This window comes from Miniopterus natalensis, chromosome 10 (genome assembly GCF_054644295.1).
Source record: "Miniopterus natalensis isolate mMinNat1 chromosome 10, mMinNat1.hap1, whole genome shotgun sequence".
NCBI lineage: Eukaryota > Metazoa > Chordata > Mammalia > Chiroptera > Miniopteridae > Miniopterus > Miniopterus natalensis.
This window is the reverse complement of record NC_142090.1, coordinates 52,597,803-52,625,064: the sequence shown is the minus strand read 5'-3', so window position 1 is coordinate 52,625,064 and position 27,262 is coordinate 52,597,803. Positions and strand designations below refer to the sequence as shown.

The 27,262-nt window shown below is 33.2% G+C and overlaps 1 protein-coding gene across 8 annotated transcripts in view; it reads left to right on the top strand.

Moving 5' to 3' along the window:
* SEMA3A (semaphorin 3A) overlaps nucleotides 1–26,358 on the top strand; it is a 437,330-nt gene extending 410,972 nt beyond the window's left edge. For all 8 annotated transcript variants that reach the window (XM_016219560.2, XM_016219559.2, XM_087821124.1 and 5 more), the window contains 5 exons: nucleotides 93–134; nucleotides 4,320–4,477; nucleotides 7,827–7,894; nucleotides 20,984–21,126; nucleotides 22,714–26,358. In XM_016219560.2, the coding sequence (XP_016075046.2) occupies nucleotides 93–134; nucleotides 4,320–4,477; nucleotides 7,827–7,894; nucleotides 20,984–21,126; nucleotides 22,714–23,169 (867 nt within the window). In that variant the 3' untranslated portion in view covers nucleotides 23,170–26,358. The remainder of the gene's footprint in view (nucleotides 1–92; nucleotides 135–4,319; nucleotides 4,478–7,826; nucleotides 7,895–20,983; nucleotides 21,127–22,713) is intronic.
* The last annotated feature ends 904 nt before the right edge of the window (nucleotides 26,359–27,262 follow it).

Here is a 27,262-nt window from a genome sequence, read left to right as displayed (position 1 = left end):
TCTCTGAAAACTTATGTTTGTGTTCTATGTTAATTAATTAATAACTTTTATAATTGACCAAAGGTTCACATTTTTTTCTTTTTCTTCTTTAGGAACCAACTACTATTTCAGCTATGGAGCTTTCCACTAAGCAGGTACTATCATTATGTATTAAAATCAGTATTCTACATTTTTTTAATTTTGTGTTTCAAATATCTGGATATATTTATGATCCATCCAAATTTACAGATTTAGTGACAGTTGTTCAAAACGAGAGAAAAGAAAGAATGTTTTTACAACAAGCTTGTAGAATAAAAACTAAAGATATTTTCATTGCCCTGCTGTTTTGACCAATCTCATATATGTCTCATAAGTGTATTTTTAGATTATTATTTATTGCAAATTTTTCTTTATAGCATTTTTGGTCATTGTAATATCATTTGCCCAATAATTATTTTCATCTATCTAACTGTCCCTTAAAAATAACAGTGGTGAATATTTTAAAATATAAGTTCATAATTTAATTTATTCGTACATAAAAACAAAATACATTTTATAGGCTAATAAAATTATGCACTGGACTATATATGTTTGGAGACCTTGAATTTAAAGGTAATTTTACTTTTTTAGTAGTATTATATTCTAGAGAAAACATTTAGTTTGGCAAATATGAAGGAAAAACAGCAAAACAGTCACTGCCAAATGATGTTATTAAACTCCATGAATTCATAGGTTATGGACAGCATGTTAATAGTCTTTTCCACTCACACTGAATGAATGCTTGGCGAGACACTTGAACGCAAATGACTTCTAAATGTTAAATGACATGTACAAAACAAATATAATTTTAACTACTCACCAATTACCTTTTTCCCCACAAATGTTGTCTAGCCTTTCTATCCAATATATAACTGGTAACTATATTTTAAAAAGACTTGAATGTTGATTTGAATTAATAATTAATTATTAAATAACCTAGTAGAAATAAAACCTGAATGGAGTGGGGAGCCCGTCATTCACTGCGCTGAAAACTTACAGAACTGTTTCATATGAGAATCATTTGGCTAATCTTATCTCCGAACTGTTTTATCTCTGACTATGCATTACCCCTTGTACAAGACACTAAAATACTGCTCCAATAAAACTCAATGTGTGTTTTTTCCACACATACAAGCCAAAATGGTTGATAACTTCCAAGATACTTACAGAAACTCAGAGTGCAGATATTATTGACCTGATACTGTTATTTTACACTTCAGAAGTATGTGTTCACCTGTTCTTCTCATCTAAAAATTGTCAAATGTTGGCAAGCCAATCTGGGGATTTCCAGGATGGAAGCGAGACTGGGATGTTTTTTCCTGTAATGATTTGTTAAGATGTTTATTCTCTGCTGAGTCTCATTGCCAATCTTAATTACATTATATCTGGTATCTTAAAACATTTCTTTCTGTTTCAAATATTTTAAAGCTATCTCAAGAATTGCCTATTAAATGTTATACATTTCACCAAAAAACAAACAAAAAACAGTTTATCAATTTAAAATACCGTAATAGAAGAAAGTGTCCCCAGCCTTTATTTTCCAATAGGGAAAGTTTGACCATAATCCAGTGGCTAGCAAGTAACCTGATGTGCTCTCTGCTCCTGAGTTAAGATGTGACTCAATTTCCTTCATGCTCCTGGAAATTTTAAAAGTGAGGCAATAGTTTCAAGGGGGAAGAGGGATAAGCAGTGTTACGACTAATTTTCTGGATAAATGGACTCATCTCCTGCTTTATGACCTGCAACTTGTTAAGGAAGATAGTGAGAAAGCCTATGGAGATGTTAAATTGGGCAGAAAAAGCACATCAGGTTACTTGCTAGTGACTGGATTATGCTCAATGGTGCCTGCAACCCTCCCCTGTATTTCATTGCGACGGCATAATTGGTTTCACAAATCATTAATAGTACTGCAGAATAATTGTAAAATATAAGCTAGCCATTGAGTTGTATTTAATTTTTGGCATTTTATCAACTTTAGATTTTCATTACAATAGTTTTAGTTGCTATATTGGGGGTTTCTATTCCTCCCATGTATTATTTCTCTGTTTTTCTCTTAAAGGGATATGGCAAATTTAAATATTATTTAAATAATAACAACTCCTTTTCTACTCAAATGTCATATTTTTTAACAATTATAAGTATGAATTTTGCTCATACTCCTTAAGAGCTATTGGATAAACATAGAGATCTTTTGATTAGGTATGACCAATTTGATCAATAGCTTTTTAAACAGTCATGACCACAATATATGGTTCAGCATGTCCATACTCACCAGTGCCAACTATGTTTCTGACTTTTGCTACCCCATTTTAACTAATTTAATTGTTGTTTAAGTATTATGTGTTTGTTTCATTTTTAAATTTACATTGAGATTGCTTGCTTTCAATACAATCTAAGTTTATTTTTTTAATGATGCTTTTGGAAGAGGGAAATAAAGAATGGGAGAGGGGGAAAGTTCCATTAATTAAGTTCTCTCTTAATATTTTTCAAATTATGGTCAACTGTTCTTGCATACTGTAGATGCCTTCAGATACAATTTAATTGTCTCTCAATGAAAAGCTGAGAGAAGAGATGATACTTCATCTTTTCCTCCCAGGGACTTATCATTTCTTAATTTGCTGTGATGTGTATCATTTTTCAATATAGAGTAATAAAAGATGAATATAGTAAAAAGGTGGGCAGCTGTGGTATGTACCCTATACTATGCCAGAATACTATATACTGTAAATAGTTTTCACTTACTGGGATGAAATAAGCAGTATCTATCAGGATAGCTGCTTCCACAATGGTTTATTTTTTATTGTATTACTTCTTGCCTCTTAGTTCCTCTTTTTTTAGTTTAATATGTTTTTCATGATTTCTTTTCTTTCCCTTTCTTGTATTAAGATAAAAGTTAGTTGGTTAGCTTGAAAGCACAGAATTTTTTTCTATGTAAGTACTCCTTATAGCCTTAATAATTTATTTAATTCTAATAGATACTTCAGTTTTTATTCACCTTATTTATTTATTCATATATGTAGTCCATCTTCGAAAGTCTTTTAGAAATGCAATTTTATTTATATTCATTGCTGACTATGAGGCCATTTTTTAATATTTAAAAGAGCACACATGGTTCAGAGACCAGCTTTTCTGCAGCTTATTTTTTATTTATATAGTTGAGAAATTAAAATACACTTTTAAGATCTTTCCCATGAAAACTGTTACATATTTTAGTATTTACACAGCTTTTATTCAACCCTTTAGTGCAAAAAAAAAAGGGAGCTATGACACAAATTAGAGTCAAATGTGAAGAAAACACAAAATAATTGTATTTATATTTCATTTTGTGCTTAGATGAATCTGCAATTGATATGCTACATTGGCTCAGCTTTGTTAAAGGCATTTTTCATATTGTACTGAAATCCTGAATTAGCTGCTACTAGAAAGTTTCCCCCCCACTATATTCTGCCTTATTGGGTAACTCCAAACCCATTGAGGATAATGGCATTGCAGAACATTTTATCTGGATGCATACTTTAAAGACTTAAACATGCTCATTTTATGGATAAGTCTTAGAAAAATTATGTGAATATCCCCAGATCACACAGAGAGTTAATGTAGGGCAAGACCTAGAATCCAGGTATCTCAATGCCCAGTAGAGCACTGTCCACAATACCCTAGCTTTTTGGTTAAGTCTATTGCACCAGCCAGAGTGTACTTGATCTCATTCTTTATGACCTTTCAAATGAGAAGTAATTAAGTGGGGGGGTTTTTAAGTAATCTTCCTGGAGCTAGTGCAAGGACAACACAGTTGCTGTTGGGCAAAGTGTCCCATAAAAGCCCTGAAACCACATCCCAAGCGATGTAATAGGGCACCCAAGAGTCAGAGCAAATGACCGATGCTTCAGGTGCACATGGCAGTGTAGATAATCTGATTAATCAAAGTATGCACAGTAGAAGTAACAACAAGCCAGCTACCTAAGGACAAAAAACTGAAGGTTTGAACGTTGCTCCATGTCTTACTGCCTTTTAATTTCTGTTTTATTTATTTAGGTGTAATAGGCATATAACGATTGCTGTCTTCCTTCGTCCTCCCTTAGTCTTCTACTTATACAACACACCTGCTGTAGCCAAATATTTAAATTTTGATCTTGCTGCTGTGCTTTAAATGGTCACATTATCTGCCAGGCCTTTGAAGAAACTACCGAGATTTTTTAAACCCACAAACATCAATTTCTCTTTGACATGTATACACTTTTTTTCTAATGCGCCTGGAAAACAAGATCGTCTTGTCGTAACAAATGCTGCTGTTCTTTCTACAGCAACAGCTGTATCTCGGCTCCACGGCGGGGGTGGCCCAGCTGCCCCTGCACCGGTGCGACGTCTACGGGACGGCCTGCGCCGAGTGCTGCCTGGCCCGGGACCCCTACTGTGCCTGGGACGGCGCCTCCTGCTCCCGCTACTTCCCTGCGGCCAAGAGGTAGGCAGATTAGAAGGCGGCGCCGTGTTTGCTGTTGATCGTCCTCGGTTTCAGTTGTGAAACAGCGCTCTTCATAGAAGCATGCCAGCTTGTTCTGATGCACAGAAAGAGGCTTAGGGGCTTGTTTTTCTTTTTCCTTAATTGGTGGAACCAATGAGGAATATGTATAATAGGATAGTTGGGTACAAATGTCGTGGGACAGATGGTTTTAATAAATGACTGGAGGACATCTGCAGCATCACAGTAATGTCCTTGAGTGTTTATACTTGGAAATGATTGAGTTGTGCGACTTCATTTTACACCGGGGGGGAAACTGAGGGTCCAAGCCACAGGAAAAAGTCACAAACAGAAACTAGACTGGACTTTGTGCTTTTTGACACAAAGGTCCTTCTTTTTCAATCCAGCAACAGCCTAGCTTGGTTTTAAATCGTAATAAGGCAATTTATGTCCTTGGATGTACAGAAAATTCTCAGACAAAATTATTTATTTCCCTTTAGAGTCTTAGAGAGTACACAGGGACCCAATTATAAAAAGTTTAAAAGAATTGTTTTTAGGTTTGAAAGTACCACATTTTTGTATAATGTTGATTAACTGGGATCAAAATACATCTTTATTTGACCCAAATATATCTTTAGTTGACCCTCCAAATTTAAAGGCTGCTATATTATCATAGTATCATGAAAATATAAAACTACATAATAAAATATTTATCAATCTGTATATATCTATTATACAAATATTTTAAGTATACTTTTGAAAAAACTTTAAAGTATTTTTTAGGCCATGCTTGAATAAAAGATGTGAAGGTATGCCCAGACTTTATCTAAAACATATTTACAGAAAACATAACTAAGTTGCTGTCTGGGAGACTGAATGCCTTAGGAACAGACATTTGATCATTTGACATAGTGTTATATTCAAGAGGCTCAGTTATACTTCAGGAAACTCTTAGCACATCCTAAAAGTTGTATACAAACTTGATTTACTTTTGCTTTAAAAAATAAAAACATTTTCTTACGTTAACTAAATAGTTATCTCAACATGTTTTCTACCACTTTATGGCTGTGTTGATATTTACCACTATTTAAAAAACCCAGCATTGATAGATGAAAGTAATATAAAATATCTTGCAAAAATAAACCTAAAGATTAATAGTATGTACACTGAACTACTGAAACATAAAATAGAAATCAGCATTATCAAGCAAAGGCATTTTAAGAGCAATAAAATTTGTTTTTTATTATCGTAGTTGATGTTTTACAAGAAGCTATGAACATGTATATTTTTCATTGCTAGTGAAGTGTGTTGTACAACATTTGCTTCATTTTAAATGTTTGGAAAAATATTAAGGGAAAGAAATTGCCCTAATATCTACTGAAACCTGTTGATTCCACACTTTAGATAACATTGACTATAGTGGTAAATCATCTACAACTTTAATTTATCATATACTCAGTCCATATGAATGAAAACATAGTTAATAATATTAAATGTAAATGTAGTATTAGCCTATCCCATTTTGTAAGTACAGTTTTCTTAAGCCTTTAACATTCAGAATTGAGATGAAATATTTGTATCATTTTCATATACCTATTGATTTTGCTAAAAATGTAAATTTCAAACAAAAACTTAGTGTGGAGATATTTATTGTTGATTAATGATACCATGGATAGTTTAAAAAATTACAATGTGCAGTTTTTACAGCACTTAATTATTTGATTAAAATTTTATGGTTCCTAAAATCATTTCACTCTATAGGGCTTTTAATGTTGCTCAAAAAATGTGAATTCATGTTTGAACTAAAATTGACTATTATTTCCTTCCCATGTGAGAGGAAATGTGACTGATTTAGTAACCATTTTAATTTTAAGCTATGAAGGATTAAAAATCATAACTACAGCTATCATATGTTAAAAAGCTGTATGTTATATATTTTGAAATATGCTTATTGCATATCTGCAGTCCATGATTGAAGGGATTATTATTAACACATTTTGTTGTGCCTTGCAGATTTTACTTAATCCAACTGCATGTGTCTTTGAAAAGGATGGTTAGAGATCTCACATTATTTATATATTCTTTGTGATGGCATTTTTCAAAAGCTTAAGATGCAGTAAAAAATGCCTTCCCAAGTGCTTTGTGGTTCGTGTTTCACAAGTTCTCTTGTTGGCTCAATTTTGAAATGTGCAACATCTGTTGACAGTCTCATCAATTCTACAAATAGGAATCTATAAATACTTAGACTTCTAAATTTATGAATACAGTAAAAAATTCCATGTTTGCAATTCTCAGTGGCCTTTGTGAGAGCTCTTTTCAGGGATTGTAACTAACTTTACAGAAAGACAATACCCATTAAAATAGATGCAGAAAACAGTTGGGCAAGTGTCCCCAATCTTTTCCAGTCTGTTACACAGAGCCAGTCTCCATTTCCAGCCTCTTTCTGGAACTACACATCTTGTTTGCACCACAATGGCTAGAGCCACCCTCCTTCTTCCCGGTCAACCGTCAGCTAAGCGCAGACAGGACACCCAGAATGTACTGCGACTAACATGATCTGGGCGGTACAATGTAGGGAAACTCATTTAGATTTTTCTAGCAAAGTGGGCTTTTCTTTCATTGTCTTCTCTCTTGCCTTCCTCTGACAAAAAAGAGGCCTCACTCTTCAATGCGTGTTTTTGCTTTCCTTCTTTCACTCACTTCGCAGGTCAATTGGTTTGCAATCATAGCCCTACGATCATAAATGAAATATTTTGTTTTAAATGGGTTGTTATAGCAACCATGAAAGAAAATTAAAAACTAGCTTAAAAATACAATCCATAATCTTAATACTTTTAAACTTAACAAAAGTCTATTTATGAAATTATATATACGTGTTAAGAGAGAGAGAATATTCACTTGAGTTTTAAGTTTCAAGCTTATTCCCTCATTAGTGGTCAGAAAACACACACATTTAATTCTGTTTATTGAAAAAATGGGTTGCTATTTTATATTTTGTGATCTTGGCTCAGAATCAGAATTTAAGATGTTAAGAATCAAGGATTTTCTAGATGTTAGATTCTTATTGATTGATAGCCAGTAGGGAAAAAAATGAATTTTCATTATCAATGACTTTGAAAGACTTTTAACACATTGTTAATACATTTGTATCCTGTTCCCCATTTTTATCATCTTGGAGACTGCTATTACAGACACAATGAGCTACTTTTAAAAAATCCTTTAGTCAGACATAGATGCATCTCTTTCAATAAACTCTTAAAAGAGTCTTTGATTTTTTATTCACCTTAATTCTTATGACAATTCCCAAGAGAGAACAAAAATACAATAATAACTTTTAAATGAATTGTTTTAGACGCACAAGACGACAAGATATAAGAAATGGAGACCCACTAACTCACTGTTCAGACTTACAACACCATGGTAAGTTACAACATTTTTCATCTTTCAGCCTGCTAACACCACGATAAAATCTCAAGAAATAATGCATATCCACACATATGCAGGGCACACACCTTTCCCAGAATACTTAAAGAAATGCAACTAAAGGGAAAGAAAATCAAGAACAAAGAAAATTCTAAAGAATACAAAAAAATAAATTATGTCTTATTCTTGTAGGTATGATAAATTAAAGATTTCAATAAAGCTCTTTGTTCTCATATTAGCAAAAGAAGCCAGTTTATGTACATGCTTTCATATACAGTAGTCACATGAGAGTAGTAGGCAATAAACATATTCATTCAAATATGTCAAAGAAAAAAGTGTACTCTTAAAATAAGTCATGCAAAATAATCATTAACATGCTGATGATCCCCAATATATTGTTATTGGATATCCTAGTCAAGTAGAAGATAATTCCCATGTCTTCACGCTGATTTACTAATGCAATTTTCTCTTGAACTGGGGATTTCGGACCAAGTCCATTTGATGCCTCCTAAAAGATGTCAAGACCTGTTTAATGTCAAGTTCCTCATTTAATGCTGAAATACCAACCAATCTTCATTTAAAATGGAGTAAAAATGTAGAATATCTCTCTCCCACTTCAACCCTTTATAAAAATAATAATGAAGCTGTGCTTCCCTCTGCTGGGGAAACTTATCAATGACATCACTGTTACAAAGAATTCATAGTTAAAAATAGCTAACCTGTAAATTGAACATAATTATCTCATTAACTTTTTTGGTGCATTTTACATTAATCTTAAAGGAAGATCTAATATTTTTATCATTTAACTTGGATTTGATCTACTAATTCTGCATGTAGAATTAATGTTTCATGAATGTAACAAAAGAAAACACACTGCATAAGTAGCACCCTAGCATGCCTTCCAAAACCTAGCTACTTTTCGGAAAGCCAGATCCCCTCTCATGTATCCTATATGTACTAGTATCTAGTTAATGAACACCCACAGGGGTGTTTGGAGGATCCCAATACCGGGAGACAGGTAGCCATGAATTTAGCCTATATTTTGGGTCCATTTTGCTTGCAAAATTTTCTTGCCAAGGACTTTCCTGTCTGTTATTGTTTTAATTTTAAAGAAAAAAAATACCACTCTATTGGAGTAAAATGTTATGAATTTTTGTCATTGTACAGATATAGTGCGTTATTGACTTACTCTCCTTAATTTTTTCAAATGGCATAACTCAGGTGGACAACAAAGCATTCACTGGCCTTCTATTAATCTACTTCATGTAAAAATTTTGAATTATGATAAGCACTATTTAAGCTATGCAGTCTTACAAAATATGGATTCACTGTATTAAAGAATCTACTTGCTTAGCTATGGAGAAAATGATGATAATAACTGGAAATAGAAGAAATAAGATGATGTACCTAGAGCTCATTTTTCATCAGACTTTAATCTCCACACTGGTACGGGCCTTGTTATTTTGCTCACTCTCGTATCTCTAGGGCTGTAACAGATGAAGTCATGAATATCATGATAATAAATATCATGTAGCTATTTAATAAATATTTGTTGAATGATCTAAATACTTCAAGCTATAGCCCAGATACTTATTGTTTTGTTTTTCAGTAGTGATCTGAACTAAATAACATCTGTTGTTTTTGTAAAAATGATTTCTCATACATTATTATTAACATATTCAGAAATAAAATCTCTTAAGAAATATCAATTAATAAATAATTATTACATGTCAGTATATGTAGGCTGCTATGCTATATTTCAAAGATTGCTACAGAATTTTATATATAAATGTATATTTATATTTTACTGATAATCAAATTTTAATATAATACAATAAATTATTTTACAATTTTAATACAATACAGTTTTAATACAATATTTTACAGATACATCCATTTTTTAGAAATCCGGTCCCTTCAAAATCCCAGTTAGTATTTTTTTTTAATTATATATATGCTGGAATTATGAGTGTACATATACAAGGAAAAGCTGACCAAAGACTTATTTCCTTTTTTAAAAGTGAAACTGTGAATAGATTAATGTTGTTGACTGTTGAGTGACTAGGCATTAGAGAGTGCTTCAGATTTTAAAATTCTTTTTTTGCTGAAATTAGATTGGTGAAAGCCTATAAAAAATTGGTAATATAGAATTGTTTATCTATAAAAAATAAAATAAACATGAATCAAGTTTCCCCCTGACTTTTCCATCGAATTGCATGCTGTAAAGAGGAAAAAGAATTGCTGCCGTCCAATGTTCCTGGGTGGTGTGTGTGTTTGTGTGTGTGTGTGTGTGTGTGTGTGTGTGTGTGTGTGTGTGTGAACAACCCTAAGTAGATGCTTATGATATATGGGAGGAAATGGTAAAACAGTCCAAGAAGCTCTGCAGCAGTAAAACATTCCCTTTTTGAAGGCTTCTTAATTCCTTGTCTACTTGTTTCATAATTGACCAAGCATAAAAATATATATATACCAAAGATTATAGTAAATTTTAAATGTCTGGAAACTAAGTCAGGCATACCCATATGGCCAGGCTGAGTCTTACCTTGGGAATCAGTGAATTATCTTGGAATAGGTGTTATCAATACTTGAAAGTAAAATGGGCAAAAATCCAGAACTCAGCCCTATTAAGTCATGTATGTTGTCTTGCTAATGTCACATCTCACATGAAATAAAATATTTGTACTCATATGGAAACATAAAGATATGTTTTCACAAAAAGCTGCTAAGCAACTTGAAGCGAAATTACACACTTCAGGACAATCAGTTCCAGCTGTGATGGTAAACATACTTTGTAACACTCTATATTTTATATATCTTGAGGTTCTAATAGAGAGACTATATGAAATAATTCAGAATTAAGTGAAAGAAATTTTCCACTTGATGAAACCTTTAACACTCACTCAGCACTCTGCTCCCTCTGCTTAAAGGCAGCCCTGACGGTGAGCTGGCCTAGGTGAAACAGAGGACTCCAGCTCCACTTCCCCTCCATCCAGACCTCTCTCTTCCCTTGCTTGTGGTCATTCACCTAGGGAAATTTTAGTATAAAAACCTAAATATATATGTGCTGGCAGACCTTTGTATCCTCCCCCTCACACCTCATACAGAATGCTAAAAACAAACCTCAGGTTTTTGCAAAATGTTTCCTTCCCTAGAATAACTGTTGTGCACAAAATTGGAGCTGGTCTGACTTTGCATTCAAGAACACGAGTAGCTGAGTCAATTTACCTTTAAACTACCCCCCCGTCCCCCTCCTTACCAAACAGGGATGAGTCATACTATGATCTACATATCCAGAGAAGGAAAAACCACACTATAAGCTTTGTTTTATTTTAAATTAACATCATCTTAGATTTTTGAATCTTTGAAATATTTTATACCCTAACTTCTAGTTTAATGTCAACATTGCATTTCACTTTGCAATAGTTCCCTTGGCTGTTCTACATATGTGCATTTCCTTTCTAGTGTCCCATAGTAAAACATCTGCAGAATTCAATCTTCTTAATTATCTCCACAACTTGCTCAATTTATGTCTTGGTTGGCATCAAAATTTCATAAACTATCTTTGGCAGTGTCATTTTTATAGTCTGCAGAGTTGTAAATTTAGTATTTTGTAGCAATGCTAACCTGGTCTGTGTTTTGGCTTCTTTTATACATGTAGAAAAATCCAAATATGGACCTGAGTATTTAGCCCCAAGAGAAGCCTCAAGATTTGATAGATGAGCATTATGTAAGCCCTGAAAAAATCCCTAATTTTAATAAATTACCAAATTATATCAAGTTTAAGATGTCACTGAATGTAACATACATCATTATTTTATGTACTGCTAAACAAGAAAAGCTGCCCCAAGCGGGCAATCTAATAGATGGTCCCAGTATCAAGCCAGGATGCATAGTGTGGAGAGGGCCTAGGGGCGGGGGGGAGCAGGGGGGATGCCAGGTGGAGGGGATCAATGGGGGGACACATCTGTAATACTATCAACAATAAAGATAAATTTTTTAAAAAGATAAATAAATTCCCATGAAGAAGAAGATACCAAGGAAAGGTGCCAGTTTCAATCACAATTATGGGTAGTGAAAAGGGGAGGAAATAGTCCTTGAACCACAAGGTGAAGTCATGAAGTTTTATTTTCTGAATTGATCAACAGGGTGGACTGAAAATCTCAGACAAGACTTTAATTTAAAGAGATAGCAGATTAGTAGGGTCTCGTGTGTCTTGCAGAAGAACAAATTTTTTCTGGAAGATAGCAACTTCAGTTCATATCAAGAGCTACTGTTAGACATATTCAGATATCAGAGATCTTAAAATATGAAGAAGTGTACATCTAGAATGAACTTACTACAGTATTATCTTCTATAACTTTTGTAAACCTTTTTTGAAACTATTTTCATGGGAGATAATCATCACAACAGTGATCTTCTGATACTACCTTAAGTAAATAATCCAATTATTCATAATATATGTGCACAGACATGGCCATCCAACCTGAATAAGAAGTTTGAAATATTTTATGCCATCATTGTTCTTCATTAAAGTTTTTAAATACGTCATCAGAGATCACCCAAGTGTTTTTACACCTAAATTTAACCATTGTAAAGAGAAAAATTTTAAGTATGCTGTATTTTTTAAGTTCTAAAACTTATAAAGAAAACATTAAAATGGAAGACTGGATTTTCATTATTGCTTATGGAAGGTTTCTGCTTCAGCAAATGGGTATTTTCCATCATCTCCTATCATACCTCTTAGGAAAAAGTAAATTTAACATCAGAGCCCATGTTTCCTGTCTTTAAATATAAATGCTCCTGATAATTTTACTCTGGCATATAAATTATGTGCGCTTTTTTGCTAAAGCATTTGCTATACAATTATGAAAAAAGACATATCAGATGCTCAGTATAGAGTAAATTAACATTACAGCAGATTTCTTCCTATTGGTGTTGCTTTTTAAGTAATTGAGTTTCAGCTGCTCTAGGCAACAAAGCATTGCAGCCTCTAGCATCACAAGATAGTAAGCCCAACATTAAATATAACTATTCAGATGGCTTTATAATAACTTCATAATGCCTCAATTTCATTTTCATATTTTAAATTAATAAATCTCTAAAAAATAAGGTACAATTGTCTCTCTCTGAAACAATAATTACCTATAAACAATAAAATTAAAATACCCTGGTCATATCTATCTGTCATTTATTCATCTACCTAACTACATACCGACAAGAATATTTTAAACACAAATCCACAGGTATCTGTGGATTCAAGGAAGATTGGAAACTAGTTCAATTATAAAATTTTAAATGCTATATACTGGTTGATAAATATTTCCCAACACCAGAAACAAATCTTAAATTAGGGCTTAAAACAAAGTAGTTTAAAATTTTAATTTTTTTTACATTATCTTTATTGTTGAGACCATTACAGATGTCCCCCTTTTAACCCTGCTGATCCCCTCCACCCCACATCCATCCCACCCCCAAGCCCTCCCCACACCAATGTCCACATCCATGGGCTATGCCCGTAAACATACAAGTTCCCTGATTAATTTCTCCCCATCCACATACCCTTCCCTGTCTCCCCTCTGAGACCCCTCAGTTTGTTCCAAGCTTCTATATTACTGGATCCACTTTGTTCATCAGTTTATTTTGTTTATTATATTCCACATATAAGCAAGATAGTTTGTTACTTTTCCTTCTCCTACTGGCTCATTTCACTTAGCATAATACTCTCTAGTTCCCTCCATGCTGTGCCAAAGCTCTAAAGGTCCTTCCTCTTCACAGCCGCATAGTATTCCAGGGTGTAAATCTGCCACAGCATTTTTATCCACTCATCTACTGATGGGCACTTGGGCTGTTTCCAGATCTTAGCTATAGTGAATTGCACTGCTATGAACATAGGGGTGCATAAAAGTTCTTTGTGAATGGTTTTTGGGGTTCCTTAGGATATATTTCTAGAAGTGGGATCACTGTGTCAAATGGTAGGTCAACTTTTAATCTTTTGAAGAAACTCCATACTGTTTTCCATAGTGGCTGCACCAGTCTGCATTCCCACTCAAGTTTTATTACTTGAGTATTTTTTGTACTTGACAAGTAGATGTATTATGCACATGGAGTTTCATATTCAGATGTGCTCATTTCTAGATGTATGCACGCAAACTAACATTCAACAGACATTTACAGAGAAACTGGTTGGTATAAACATCACACAAAACAGTGGAGAAGCATTGTATTAAGCATTATCTTGATAAATAAACAAACAGGATCCATTATATAGCTTAGAACAGACTACAGAATTTGTTTTTTAAGTGCACTGCAATATATGAAATTAAGTCCATTGTTATCTTAGTATTATATCCCAAAATATAAATAAATGTTAAAATGAATGAAATTTTTGTCTTCAATTTTTTTATTCTTAAATATGTCTTCCCAAGAGTTGGTGATCATCTATAAAATGCCTTTTTAGCTACTACTACTTAAAGAAAGACAATTCACTACTTGAAGCCAAATTAGAGTCTTTCTTATTGATAAAGTGCCTATACTATTTCTGAAGATAATCATCTAGAATCTAGTAAGGAAGATCTAAGTAATGACGTTTACACTTAAGAAGTGCATATCTGAGCCCTGGCCAGTGTGGTGCAGTTGGCTGAGCATCCTCCCATGCACCAAAATGTTGAGGATTGAATTCCCGGTCAGGGTACATGCCCAGGTTGCAGGCTTGATCCCCAAGAGAGGGTGTGCAGAAGGCAACTGATCTATGTCTCTCTCTTTCTCTCCCTCTCCTTCCTCTCTCTCTGAAATCAGTAAAAACATATTTTTTTAAAATAGTGCATATCTGCAATTTTCTATGTCACCAAGAATTGATGGGCAACTCTTCTTTTCCTTCTTTGCTTGAACTTTAATAGCAAATATTATTGAGGGGAAAAAATTATACCATAAAATATTAAAATTACAATGTGATGAAAACAACTGGAATTAGATTTCTCCTTATGTAGTTCAGTAATTAAATGAATTTGCTAAATATTTAAAATAATTTACAACCATTTGACCTTCCACCAAATTGTTTTATTTTTATATTATTTATGAAATTCCACTTTTCAATAACATAAATGGGAGGCCATCAAAAATGATAACAGAGATCAAATAGTTGGATAAACATATGGTTGACTAACTCGCCCACCTTTGTCTTTTCTACATGACATCAATTTTTTTAAAGATTCTTACATTATTAACATTTCCATCTTGGAAGACATTTATGGGGTTAAAATGGAGAGTGAAATAAATGGAAAGCTGAAACATGATGCCTTCTGTTTCTGCTTTATTGGGAGAGAATCAAATACTAAATAAGGCCTTGAGCAACATGATATTTCTGGCCAAATGATGGATATCATGACTTTTTGTTGTTACAAAAGGAAGCAATTTATTTAACTTCTTTCTTTCCTCCCATTCTTTCTGGTTTATTAGGCTCATTTCATTTCCATAAATTATTCCACTAAAAGAGGAAATGATTAATTGAAGATTGCTTCCTTAAAAACATTATTTCTTGTCATTAACAGCTGCAACATATTGTAACATTGTGTTATTCAAACACAGTGTGGGGCTTTTAAAATTATTTTAATGTTTGCTGTTCTTGATTATTTTGCTCTAAATATTCAATTCAACCCATGAGAATTCATTATGCAAATTTAATAAATAGACTCTTCTTCTCTACTGATAATTTTCAAGACAAAATTTTGTATTCAAACAGTTGCTTTGTAAGTGTGAAATGTATTTTAAAATGGAGTAAATTGAGATTGCTTTCTTTCTGGAAATCTACAAGAATATTCACTGACAAGGACATCCTTTAGAGATTTAGGTGTCCCTGGAGATATATGAGAACGTATTAATTTGATTTATCAATTTTTTCTCATGTTATCTCATATTTGGAATTTTTGATTTTGGAGTATACTTGATTAGTCATTATTTTCTCCCACATTATCTCAAATCCACTGTTGTAACATTCTAAAACTTAACGAATTTAGAAAATTTGAAATGTTTACATTTAACAGTGATTTATCAATGTATTCTGCCATAGTCAGGGTTATAAACCCTATGCCTCCCCCCCAAAAAAATAAATAAACCCGATGCCCTTTTTAATTGATTAAATTTTAAATAATTTTCAATAAAATTATGATAACTGTCTTGATGATGTCAAAGTTACATGAGATTTCAGCTTTAAATGCAGAGTAAATATTCGCTTGGATTTGCCATTCAGCAAACTTCAGCAAAGGGTTATTAACTCTTATAGAACATACAGTATGAAGGTAGATAACTAGATTAATAAACAGTTATAATAATAAGATTACATGTGCTCTAAAGATATATGCAAAAAGAGATTTTTAGAAAGCATAAAAGAGGAAATACTTTTTCCGGTGTGGGGGGAGTAAAATTGATGTTGGGAAGGGGTTCATAATTTGTCTAGTATGAATTCTCAATAAAAGTTTCTAAATTTTGAGTGAATTAACAATTGAAAGTATCACAAGAACAGCAATAACAATATCACCTCACATGTTTATGATTATTTCTGCATCCAGACATTATACTGTTATTTTTATGTAGATATAATTTATGAACAACAAAGAAGATATCTTAAAGGGTTATAAATATTTTGTTATCTATAATTGTTAAATGACCTAATATATTTAAGACAATTTTCAATTATTTGATTAAAAATAAATATAAAATAAAGTTAGCAATAATGTCACACAAGCAAAGCAAGTATGGGAGCAGAGAACAAAAGCAGGATTGCAGGAAAAACATATTTATCGAGAAGTTATAAGGGTAAGATATAAAATTTACTAACAGATTTTTATTTTGCCAGTGTAGAGGGGGACATATGATCAACTGATGAATCACAAAATACATTAAAAAATAAATTGTTGGGGCACTGAGCCTGTGAGGGCCCAAAAAATAAAGATAAATTGTTCATGAAAATCTCAATAGTTCCTAAAAACTAACACTAGAAAGAAAGAAAAAAAAGTAAAGATGAACATCGAGAAATACTATGTGATGAACACCATACTCAAAAACATCGTGACATAAAAATAGTGAGCAAATCAAAGGGACCGCACACAGCACAATTTGATAAAATCAATTATATCATGGGATTAACATAATGCATTCTACGTAAACAGCTCTCAGATCAACTAGTTTAATCCAAAGGATATTATAGGTTATTCTTACCTTGATTCTGCAAGATTTTTTATGCTTTGGGAACTCTTTAGTCAACAACGCTTTCTCAGTTGAGCTTTTGATTTATTCTGGGTAATTATGAGTTCAGCAGTATATGCTTTGAAAAATACTTACAGCATATCTATGCCATGCTGCCATTTCTATGTAGAGCTATTTGCTTTAATAAACAGTTGATATGATAGTATGTTTGTATACCACAAAAACATTAAAAATCTAAATCTAGTAAGGTTAGAAGACAAGAAACGAAATATTGTTCCTGTTTATAATTTCTTTTTTTTTGAGAGAGAGAGAGAGAGAAGGATTGAGGGGCGAAGAGAAGAAAGAAGGGAGATCCTAAAGGATGGATAGAGAAACACATTATTGGACCTCTAATGTTTTTGACATTGTATGAAATTTGATCAAGCAGTTGAGATAGAATGGTTAGGGAAGGTAAAAGGTATTTATTGAGTGCCTTCTAATCATTCTTTATAAAATATGTATTGGATATCTGTTTATAAGGAGTCAGGTATGGGGAAATTAACAGAAAAACATGGCTGCAGGTAATTACAAATATATAAATGCTTGGCTGAGCACCCAAATGAAAGTTCCAGTTGAAATTAAAAGTTACTGAGGATAGAAACATTCTACTGCAGTGGAATTTACAGAAACAATTGTATTCAGTGGATATTACCTTTTGCTAATGTTGCTGATGGCAGCAGGACCCAACAAAACATAAAATAGGGGGATCTCAAACCAATGAAAGGCAATAGTACCTCTGCATACTGGCTATTATTGAAGTTAATATGACACGACTTTTGGCTTACTGACTACTAACTAAAAGATTTTCTTTTGCTTTTTATTTGGACAAAGGAGAGATAGAAAGAGCAAAGTTAGAGGGGAATGAATCCTGACATGCTGGCAAGAGTAGTGATCAAGGCAAACTAACCAAAGGCCCCAAGCCAATGTACCAAACTCACCAACTGTGGTTCTTTTCTTACTCAGGTAGAAAAGTACCTGAATGTTATGATGTTTCTTGAAAATGTCCAAGAACTTTTGTTATATTAAACTAAATACAACTTGGTGCAAGTTCTTGATTAACTCAGATAATATCTTATTTTCAATTCTCCTATAAATATGTAGCAGATAAAATGAAATATTTTTTTAAATATAAGGAAGCATTTATGTAGAGAATTCTGTGTGTGTGTGTGTGTGTGTGTGTGTGTGTGCATGCGCGCAAACACACACTTCTGGAAATGTTTGCTGTCACTAAGGAAACCTAAAAGAGAAACTAAAATCTGAGTAGGTTTCTCAGGACTATTAGAAAGGTTACCCAAAAGCTCTCTATGGACCAGATAGTATGATTAAATTAATTGAGAAGAAGACAACTTAGTGAGTTTTTTAAATGTACCTGATTGATAATATATTAATATTAAAGTCTCATCTTTCTTATTATAAGTTACATTGTTCTTAGCTGTGGGGCAACTGTATGCTAAAGTATTTAAAGAGTTCTATGTTTGAGATCAATAACTTACTTATACCTTATATTTCTATAGATATTTATAGTAAGAGATTAAGTGAGAGACAAGTCTACAAGAAAAGTAGGCCTGGGAGGCATGGTTGCTAAACCAGAAGGTATTAATGGATCACTGTGTTGTTTGTTTCTGGATCTAATAGATTTTTTTCTATGTTGTCATGTTGCCATAGATCTTATGGTTTCATTAATATTTAGAAAACTCTCTTCCTAAAAGTAAAATGATTTTCTTTATTAAATTAAAACTTTTTTTACTTTTTTATTTTATTGATGTGAAAACACCTAAATGAGATCGACCTTCTTAACAAATTTTAAGTGTACAGTACAGCACTGTTCATTATAAGCACAATTTTGTTTAGCAGCCTTAAAGTCTTACTCATCTTGCATAACTGAGACTATATACTCATTGATGAGGGACTCCACACTTCCCTTTCCTCCCACCCTGGCAACCAACACACTACTCTCAGCTTCTAGGAATTTGACTATTTTAGATACCCCGTATAGATGGGATCATACAGCACTTGTTTTTTAGTGAGTGGCTTATTTCACTTAGCACGTTCTCAAGGTCCATCTATGTTGTTGCTTATCACAGATTTCCTTCATTTTCAAGGCTAATATTCCAACTTAAAGGATTTCTAAATCAAAAACATTTAAACTTCATAGCAATTAGCAGGGGGGAAAAGTATTTAAAGTATATTGACCTCTGTGATAAGGCATTTTAATCATTCATGGTAGCTCCTCAATCAAAGGAGATATTCCAGTCCCTGTTGGGCATAGAGATTCAATTTATCTCTACCCAGGGAAGCAGGTGTCTTGCAAACTAGCAGAGCAACACATGCCATATCTATTCAATCAAAGATATACTAATAATTTCAGAGAAAAAATGATACCATGTTCAATGTAGATATTGAAAAAAATATATATCTTCAATATGGAAAAAAGTGACTTCAAATCAGTTAAATATTGTTTCTTTACATTTCAGTCATTTCCTATTCTTTCCTATTTCTAAGGGATTGATCTTCTAAATAAGAAGGGACAGATACTTCTCAATACTAAAAGAGCTTTATTTCACACCTGGGACAACAGAGGAAAAAGCACTGAGGTTGACATCCCTGGAGATAGCAAAGGGAGGCAGAAGGTTGATTGTAGGCAGGGTGAGACTTGATGGACATCGGCTGTGTACAGGGATTGGATGGAAGCAGGATTTTGGAAAGTTTTAAACCTAGTGAGAACAAATCATATTGTTTATGACAGACAAAAGTACTCAGTTGATTATAAGGAGAGTAAAACTGTCAAAGTGATGCCAAAAAAAGGGGGAGAAACTTTTAAATCAAAATTCTAGCTAAGTTTGAAGTAGAGAACAAAAAATGTTCATCTGTCTATACTGTCAGCCCTCTGTGCATGTGAAAATATATTTATTATTTTCTAAATTAATATAATGAGTTCCAGATTGTACAGGATGTCATAATGGAAACAGGATTATACAAGATAATAAGGTTTTTTTTTACTCTAAATGAGTTTTACCTACACTCCTTGTGTCATACTTTTGATCTTAACTATGTTTCATTTACCACATTGAAGGAGGTTACATAAAGGGTAAAATAATAGAAACTTAATCAGGAAATAGGATTTCTTATTGCTGCATTTTATTATATACTCTTGCCATATTCTTCAGCTTAATTCTTCAAAATACTAAAAGATGTGTCATTTTTAAATAAGGACAATTGAAACCACATTGCATTAGAACCGTGCATCTCTCTTCTGAGCCATCCCAAACATTTCACACCAATTGTTCTTCAGAACAAACTGGGGGATTACTTAGGGGTCATTGGCAGGTAGTATAAACTTCCTGGACTCTACCTTTTGTAAAATACTAGATAAATATTGGTTGGGGAATTTAATTTTACAGATAAAAAACAAATACGAAGAGGAAAGATCTTATTTTCAAAAGCCCAGTTGAATAACTTTTCTGCTGGAAAATAGTACAATATGAACTGGCCCCATTAATCAGAAAATAGAGTTTACGGTGAAAATAATTTCTTGGAGAGCTTTATCATGGCACCTAAAAATGTACAGTCATTCTGCACACATGACTGATTTTGTTACTGTAATGTTATTTTCTGGTAGACAAATATCTGTGCATGCCTTATATAACCCATACCAATAATGTTTATTTTGATAAGCACTTGGGTTCTGAAACCTTACATCCTCAACATTTCTGCCATCCTCAATCAATTTGAAAAAGACTTCCAACTTGGCAATGCATTTACCTCCTGAATTTCCAAATAAATACTTCGGAAAGTTGAGTTTATTTCTCTAACATTTTCTCATTTCATTTCTCCTTCACTGAACAGATAAGCACCATGGCCACAGCCTTGAAGAAAGAATCATCTATGGAGTGGAAAACAGTAGCACGTTTCTGGAATGCAGCCCAAAGTCACAGCGAGCTCTGGTCTATTGGCAGTTCCAGAGGAGAAATGAAGAGCGAAAAGAAGAGGTATAGGAATGAAATTAACTGGGTTATTTCTATCTCATATATGCTAAGTGACCCCAGCATGGTTGACATGAGTGGGGGGAAAAGTACTGTGAATCTTTATTCTTTTCTTAACTCAATAATAGCTCATTCATTAAACTACTTTTCATTGAAGGCTGATTATATGACAGGCTTTGTGCTAAGAGTTGGAGAAACAAAAGTGAGTTTTGTCCCAGAAGCCATTTGGGGATATATTTTAGAATCTTCTTTCTGTAGTTATCTACTAGGCAATTATGTTATTTATATTTGTGCACTGAAAAAACAAATCCTCCTAGTAATTTTTTTAAAAATATATCTTTATTTCAGAGAGAGGAAAGGAGAAGGAAAGAGAGAGATAGAAACATCAATGATGAGAAAGTCATTGATCAGCTGCCTCCTGCACGCCCCCGACTGGGGATCAAGCCCACAACCCGGGCATGTGCCCTGACCGGGAATTGAACCCGATCGCCTGGATCCTGGGTCGACGCTCAACCGCTGAGCCATGCCCAGCCAGGCCCTCCTAGTAATTTTAACTTTTGTTCAATTAATTCTGCTTTCCAAATGTGTATTTTTCTTTCCCCATTAACTTCCACCTCCAATGGAAAAGTCAGGCTTTGGAAAGGGAGTAGTAGGTTTAGGATGAAGTATTTAATGCCCCAGTATGACCTCTGATATGAAATCTGCATGTAGCATCAGACAGGGCTTCCTCCACAATGGATACATTCATTCCTCTGTAATATTAAAGAATTGTGCAGAGAAAATGTCAGTGAGAACTCCGAACTTTTTAAAAGCATTAAATAAGGGTAACTAGACTATGTAAGCGATTTAAAAATGTATTATGTGCAGTTTTACAAACATAATCTGAATATAAAGGTAAAAATTCTCCCATTATCTTTTTTGACACCTGATGCAGTTGTTAGATATGTAATCACATCACACAAATGTCAAGGTTGATTTTGTAGATTATCAAACAGCTTTCAGAAATCTGATTTAAACTATTCAAAATAAAAGTGAGGTTAGATATACTCAAGAGCATATCTGCATTTTTGCATCACATCTAAGACCTAGGAATCTGAATAAATAATAATTATCAAGCATGTCATTCCATGCTTTATCTACTTGCTCAACTGCTGATTTTTGTATTTTATTTTTTCAAATTTTATAATGTGTTCATTTTAATACTGCATTGTTTTCTACTATCATAGTTCTGTATTTCCAATTCCAATATTTAATGTTAACTTTCTCCTATATTTATATGCCATCTTTCAAATGTACAAAATAAAGTATATCTTTGTACTTTCCTCCTTTTATCTTGAATATTTTAAATTATTATAATGAGAAATTTTATTAAAACCGTAGGCAACCCATATTTTGCAACGCCTCTTAAAAACAATTGACGGACATTTATAACTTTTTTCCTGATAGAAAAATGTTATATCTCATAAGCTAGAAATTTTATTAACTGTTACAATGTGCCTCAACACATAATCTAAGTTTTTACTGAGACAGAGTTTCAGGACTTGTATTTCTTTCAAATATGTATATTTTTACTGCCTGTTTTTCCTCCGCTAGATCAGAGTGGATGATCATATCATCAGAACAGAACAAGGCCTTCTGCTGCGCAGCTTACAGAGGAAGGATTCAGGCAATTACCTGTGTCATGCCGTGGAACATGGATTCATGCAAACTCTTCTTAAGGTGACCCTGGAAGTCATTGACACAGAGCACTTGGAAGAACTTCTTCATAAAGATGATGACGGAGATGGCTCTAAGACCAAAGAGATGTCCAACAGCATGACACCCAGCCAGAAGGTCTGGTACAGAGACTTCATGCAGCTCATCAATCACCCCAACCTGAACACAATGGATGAGTTCTGTGAACAAGTTTGGAAAAGGGACCGAAAACAGCGTCGGCAAAGGCCAGGACATACCCAAGGGAACAGTAACAAATGGAAACACTTACAGGAAAATAAGAAAGGTAGAAACAGGAGGACCCACGAATTTGAGAGGGCACCTAGGAGTGTCTGAGCTGCATTACCTCTAGAAACCTCACACAAGTAGAAACTAGCCTAAGACAGTAACTGGAAAAATAATGCAATATACATGAACTTTTTTCATGGCATTATGTGGATGTTTACAACGGTGGGAAATGCAACTGAGTTCCACCAATTATAAATTAAGTCCATGAGTAACTTCCCTAACAGGCTTTCTTCCTAATGCCAACACGTAATAGAGGTCAGGTGAACGCAGATGTTCACTGTAGCAGACTTAACATTTCCTATGGGATTTCACTGTACAGGTTTCGCTTTCTTCTTTGCCTGAGAAATAAAAATGTCACTTGCCATATTGCCATCTAAAGAAGAAAAAAATGCATCAGCAAAGCCATTTTATTGAACTAAAACTTTAAAATAAACTGCATGGATTTACTAAGCTGATGAATATTCCAAAGCGTGGTTGGATTCATGATATTTTTGTCTACCAGCACTCCTGTTTATATGTACCGGAGGAGTAAAATGATACTGAATGAAATGGTCTGTGGAAATATGAAAAACATAAACCATCCATCATCCAGAAGAAAAATGGAATACACTGATCTACTACTGATGTCTTCTTTCAGCTTTGATCTAAAGATGTATTTTATTAAAACTATAATTTAAATGTACCATGACAAATATGCAGTAAAATTTAGCTCTTTTCTAAGCTAGAGTAGGTTTTTGTCTTACAATTATTGTGCTATATAGTTTTTGTTTTAAAAATTCCAATTCTGTGCTGCTTTTTTTCAACATTTTGTTTTCAGTTCTGCAAGAAGGATAGCTGATGTTGTTTTAGAAATATATACACGTCATTAGAATTCCTAAAACCTGGATATAAATTATGCTTTATTTCTCTGAAGGTTTCAAACAAATAGCACCTCTCCTTCTTTAAGTATATCTAAATTAATTTTTTAACCTGCATAATATTCTTAGGAAAAACAGAGCATTTAACTCCCCCCAAAAGGAAAGAAACAAATCGATTTGTTAAATGCATTTTGTTGTATCTAATGAATCAATGAGGAGAAAAGAAACTGCACACATTTCATGAAATTAATAAGCACTATCTTAATATAATATTAATAGAAAATGTCTCTTAATTCTTAGCTTAAATCCCTGCATTATATTTCAGACATAAAAACTCTCTCTCTCATGAATCCATTAGGAATTACATCTGTGTCACCTAATATTTTTTAAAAAGAGAGATCAGTGATTTTAAAAACAATATCTTAAAAGCAAATTTCTCAACTCTATTTACAGCTATATCAACTGCCTCTTATCTCTCATTAAGACAATTTTCTGTCTAAAGTGCATTAATTATTTTCATGTCAGTAGGAGTGACTTTTATACAAACTATTTTCCAGGACACAATCCACACTTAAATCATGTAAAATTCTGTCTCCTGCAAGAAGTTATAAAATAAGGTAAAAGGTTATTAATTAAGGTCTTGCCTGCTTTATTGTCCCAAGATGATTCCTTGAGAATCAGTGACTTCAAGGTGTACAAAGCCATCAGCATTACAGTAGTTTCTTTTGCACTGCATTCCCCTTGCAAGAAATCCCTCCCTAGGCCCTTCAACTTGCACAAAAATGCAAAAGAAACTTCCTATTGCTACTCAGTGAAAGCAGCATTGAAATTCTAACTCTGTCTTGGGATTCTAATTAACTCAGCATTAATTTCTCACCTCAGACTACAGTGAATTTTCTAAAATTTATCAGCTGAAAGTTTTCACAGGTGGAAGCTCATGATACAGTTTTAATGATTACCTTGAATAAACAATTTGTTGACACTTATTTCAAATGAAAGCCTAAAAATATTCAGCATTCAATTATAGGCTCCATTTATTAATACAGTATTACTTTTAGAACTACATCTTCCAGCGTTAGCTAATTTTAAATTATTTGAAGAACACACTCATGTAGAGGGGGAAAAGTGAAATATAAATCAAAGAACAAAGAGTTTTCCAAAAATAAGTCATTCTTTTATTTTTATAGAGCATCTTTACTAAAATTCAATATTTCATTTTATTCTGTATTTTCAACTGAAACAAATTTATTTGCAATAACAAAAGTATCTTAGTTCTTATTAGCCTTCAAAAATAAAAGATTTGAAGGGATAGAGATAATAATTTCAGGATGTCTTCCAATATCTGAGTGCTTTGTGTTTAGCATTATGAAATACCCATGGCAAGAAAGTCTAGACTTCAATAAAAAGAAACAAAAACTAACAAATCTACTGGCATGTCTTCGTAAGCTGTCAGGTCTACATTTTCAGAGAAAATTATAGATATAACTTGCAGGTAAATAACTCTTATGACAGTAGTAATCTTCTGCCAATGTGTATTGAGAGGGGACAAGCTGCACGAAAAATAATATCCCATTCAACTTAATTTAAATAGACTGACATATGCATGGATCATCAGAGTTGAAACCAAGTTAAGAGACTCGTGTGTCCTTAAGCAAATGATGACAGCAAGCCTAAGACAGGAAAAAGGTACATCGCAGCAGAGACATTATGGCCCAGTTGAAATTAAATGTAAAATGTAAATGCATGTAAATGCACACTTAATAGTACTTTTTATGTATTATTTAGTGATTTTCAATGGTATGTGTTTAATATTTTTGCTACCTACACATTAGGCAAAGAGATGTAAATAATTTTGAAAAGAAGAAGAGTGTAAAATGCAACTTTTTATAGGTACTCCGTTCCAGTGTGTTCGACATCATCCTAAAATGCCAGGTTTCCCACAGGGGTGACAAGGTGGTTTATGTGCTATTTAAGGGCAGAAAGTGTGTGCCCATTTTAATGAGCATGTTTTTTTCCAGGTAGTAAATATGTTCCATATCTGTATTTATCATTGCATTTCAGATGGGAACTACAAAACTGGAGAGAAAATGTAATGAAACTGCTGCTGTAAATTATTCCTTTTAGCATGTATTCAGTTGCTAAATACACATTTCTTCAAAATATTTGAATTCAGATGTCTTTACTGTTCCCTCTAGCACATGATGTCAAGGAATATAAGTGTAGAAAATGTTGAGAACCAGTCAGGTTGCCACATAATCAGCTCTCAGATTTCTGCATTGTCGTCATCTGTAAACTGGGATCTGTATTTATGGTGATGATGTGAATTTTTATGCCCTTTAAATTAAATATTGTTACTTTTATGTCATACCTAAAAAGAAAATATGGGTATGAAATTCTATAATGTGCCATTATCATAACCACTTGGGTTTATTCAGGATATACAAAGACACCTGATAATTTGTTATTAAAATTGCCAGTCCTGAAGGTCATAAGCAAGCATTATTGTGGAGTGAATAGTATAACATTTTGAAATCTTTGTTTTATGAAATCACTTTTTACACACAATTCAATTTTACTTTAATGGAAATCTATCAAGTTTCGTGGCTTCAAAGACACTCTTAAATCATCTTATTGAGTTGTAAGGTGTTAAATATAACTTGCCTTATGCCAAAGACAGCCATCCTTTCTATTTTAACTTTGTAATAATTATTTAAAGTCAATGTTTATATTTACAAAATACATGTTTCCACAAAGAGGAAAACATTATCTTTCAAAAAGTCTGTAAAATCTTTAGTTTAGTTTATTTCTAACAATTTTCTGATACTAGCTAATTAAAGAAACATACTTTTTTGAGTTAATATATTAAGAGGAGCTATAAATGAAAGAGAGATTGAAGCCACTGAAATCATGTCTCATATAGTATGACCATGTTTATAGTCAACCTGACCAAAGAAAAGACCTTGGTTTTCATTTCAAACATGCAAGCAACGCACAGCCAGAGCCAGAGTGAGCCAATGAAACCAAACAAAAAGATGATTCTGAATATAAAGAAATTGGGCTTCTATACACTTTGCCCTTTAAAACCAGATTCCTACAAGTTTGATTAAATTCCACTGATAGGTCTTGTCTATCTACTAGGCACTAGTAGGTGATGAATTACTAAGATGAGTGAGACTTAACCCCTCTCCTCAAAGAGCTCACAATAAAATAAAGGAAACAGGTAGTAATATGACCTACCACCAGCTCATCTGGCAAGTCTTTCCTGACCCTCCCATCCCTAAATT